A 3,439-nucleotide genomic window follows, 5' to 3' on the forward strand; every position below is an offset into this window, starting at 1 on the left:
ATGGTGCATAAGTATATAACAGCATGAGAAGAATGCCCTTACACAGCACAGCTTCTAGATAGACAGATTTATACAGACATCATTGTTATAGATTCCCATTTACAACTTCACATTAACTCATATAAAAATAACTTGACCCTACACAAATGTTCTTTTAGCAACGTTCAAAGTAATTAACTGTTACGATTTTCAAAGTGGCAGAGGTATTGAAGCAATAAAAAAAAGGAAGAAAAAAAGAAATCAAACAAAAACACACCCACAAAAAGGCAAATTGTGACAAAAGTATGCATTAAGTTTTGACAGCATCCTCTCCCCAAATTTAATGACACTGTATAAAAATCTGCTGGAAAAAATATTACAAAACTGAACCCTGTACATTTACACTTGAGTCCAAGCCATTCTGAATGTGGCGGGAACCCACAGTTCGGTTACCTTTCCCACTCACTGCTTTCTCCTCTTGAGGGTCATGACTGGAGTCTGTACCATTTGAGTGATGTGTGAGAGAGTTTTCACTGCCCGTGGGAGAGTCTACACTTTCATAGCCTGCACTGAGTGGGTTTATGGAACTACTACCTCCTCTGCCAGTTCTCTCCTCCGAGCTGTTGGAGGCCTTATTACCATTCCCTGAAGAAGAAGGAAAGTCATCCTCAGTTGTGTTCCCCTCCCTGTGAAATCCAGACCCAGACGTCCGCTGGCGGGAGGAACTGCCATTACTTGGTCCATTTGCCAGACGACTGCAGTCTTTGCTTGTGGCCTCTGCCTGATCTACAGGTTCAGAAGATGTAGTCCTGCTGGTACTTGGAGCTGAAGCTTGAGACTGCTGTTGCTGGTACTTCGCCAACTGCTGTGGCATCTCCTTTAGCTGTTGCTGAAGAACTAGAATGGTGCTCTGCATACCCTCTACTTCTTCGTCAAGTTGAATGATGAAGTCATTCAGTTCATCCTGACTGCTTTTAAGCTCCTCACTATATTTCTTCTGTAAAGCCAACTCTGCTTCAAGCTGTGCAATACGGCCCTGGGACAGCTGCCTTCCAAGCTCTTGGTTCTCCTGAATAAGCATTCGACACTTCGCCATTAACTTTTTGCCTGTTTGGAATTGATTTGAACGATTAAGAGAGAACTTAAGTCACCCTTGTTAAAACTGCACTTAAATGTTGGGACAAGCTGGAACTTTTATCTTCTACTCATCTCAGACTCCATTATCACCAAGCGAAAATTCAAACTGGTGACTTATAGACGAAAAAAATTCACCTCCAGGTTTGGATGGAAGCATGAAGAATATAATGCCTCATTTATCTAAATGAGCAAATGAACTTGCTAGAATGATCACTATACCTTTTTTCAATTCACAGAAAGTCTCACTTGTGCCAGCCCAGAGTTCCAACACATTATTTCCCCAATCTTCTGGCAGGTACCTTGTGAGACTGTCCCACATTATGGTCTATTGCAATATCCTGGGGCCAAATGCCAAGTCTCTTTTCTTTTATACCACCTGGAATAAAGTCTTTTAAATGAGACAGCCTTTTCCTTCACTTTGAATTTGAAGAGCACGGGATAATTTTTTCAAAGTCTTGACTGCTCTCCATAACCCCCCAAAGTAAAATATAAAGAGTATAACAAAATTATCAGAGTATTCCTTGAATTAAAAAAAAACCCAACTATTTCAAGGCACATTTAATTTAATATCAAGAATTCAATACAAAAGGCCCAAATACAATGAAGGAACACATTCCCCCATTTAACACCAACGACAATGCTGTTTAACATGTGCCTGCTGAATGAGATGAGGGTTTACTGAATAACGTTGAGTCTCATCACAGCCAATACCTTATACAATCTAATTATAAAACGAATGTTTATAATGCTTCCAACAGTTTTAAACCTGAAGAGTGAGACCACACCTTCACGTTTATACAGTCCTCAGTTAAGGTAAGGTTATCTACAGTTCCACAACCATTCAAAGAACAAACCATTGATAAAAACCACATATTTAAGGGTCCATTATGTAATATAGAGCTGAGAGCTAATGGATAAATATATGCTCTACTTATACTGGTAGCTATGGCTTGATTGTCTCACGGCTATTAGAAGTTGGTTCTTAGAATGTAAACCCTTTAAAAGCAAAATCACCTCATTGAGTTTTGACCCAGTAGTTCAACAATCATGAAGTCCACAGTCTTATTGGCAAAACTGATGTACAGTGTCTATAAGTCACTATGCTCAAGGTTAAGAGCGATGCATATTCCATTTTTATATTTTACTGGAATTTTACATGTTCAATTCATGATTTAAAACCTCTAGGTTTTCAATCCTCCAAACTGTCTGAAGACACAGCGTGCCACAGACTTAAGACTTCTGTTTTCCCCTCTATTTTCTTCAAACAGAAACATTTCTCAAGTTATCTACATGTTCTAGAAGGGGAATTTTTCGGAGGTGGCCTCTTCTTCGGAATAGTCCGACGGCATCAGGCCTCTGAAGCAAGGGGAAGGGGAAGAGAAAAGCTGAAACACAAGGTTCATCTGGTAAGTTTTACATTAACCATTACAAGCTGGGCAGTATAAGAATGTGGCTTTTTTGGCTCAAAAAGTCTGAGTCTTAGTGTGGAAACGAGTACTTGGCTGTCCCACCACAGCTTTCTCGAGGTGGGACTGTCAGGGAAGTCTTGACTGGGGAGTATGATTTGTTTACCTATCAGGCGTAAACTTCCAGGCACTCAGTTCATTTTGGGCTTGTTCCAGTTTGTCTTTAGTCTGTTCCAGTTCACCTTTCATTTTTAGGAAAAACAAGTTGATGGCTGGGTCTACCATTGTTGATCTCAGTTGGGCAACACTGGGCTGCTGGACTTGCTTGAGGTACTGGATTTGAGTAGTACACTCTTGCATCTCCTGTTCCTTGGTTGCTAATCGCATGACAAGAATGTTTTCTCCGCGTGCAAACTCCTGCTGTTGCTGCTTTAGTTTTTCTTCAGATTCCCTTAAGCCATTCACATCATTTGAATTGAGATCTGTGTACTTTCCCTCCAAAGCTTGAACATATGCTTCATATTGTTTCCATCTCAGAATTAACTCATCCCGTGCCATAACTTTGAAATCTGTTTCACTCAGACGGACCTTTTTAGGAAGAGGCTCTTCGTTGGTCATCTTGCACCCTTTCCAGCCCGAGGCTTCGGGGGCGCCACCAGTCACACATGCCGAGGCCGCGCCGCCGCCCCCCCCCCCCCACCCCGCGCTCCTCCCACTGCAGCCCCGGCGCTAGCCTTTATTTGCAGGTCTCGCAGCCACAAAATGGCCTCTACAATACTTTCAAAACAAAGTTAATGCCAGTACACTTCAAATTATTTCACAAAATAGAAACAGAAGGAACATTTTCCAATTCACTTTATAATGCCTCAGTTACCCCAATACCCCAAATGCTTAAAGACCCAACAAAAAAAGAATTA

General features: G+C 41.3%; 1 protein-coding gene across 1 annotated transcript; it reads right to left on the bottom strand.

Moving 5' to 3' along the window:
- Positions 1-355: 355 nt before the first annotated feature.
- On the bottom strand, positions 356-3,212 carry LOC130867701 (pre-mRNA-splicing regulator WTAP-like). Its single transcript, XM_057759821.1, has 2 exons — positions 2,689-3,212; positions 356-1,094 (listed from the first exon to the last, which is right to left on the bottom strand). Exons 1-2 carry the CDS (start codon positions 3,138-3,140, stop codon positions 356-358), a joined length of 1,191 nt encoding a protein of 396 aa, XP_057615804.1. The 5' UTR covers positions 3,141-3,212.
- Positions 3,213-3,439: the final 227 nt, after the last annotated feature.

This window comes from Chionomys nivalis, chromosome X, assembly GCF_950005125.1.
Source record: "Chionomys nivalis chromosome X, mChiNiv1.1, whole genome shotgun sequence".
In the NCBI taxonomy this organism is placed as follows: domain Eukaryota; kingdom Metazoa; phylum Chordata; class Mammalia; order Rodentia; family Cricetidae; genus Chionomys; species Chionomys nivalis.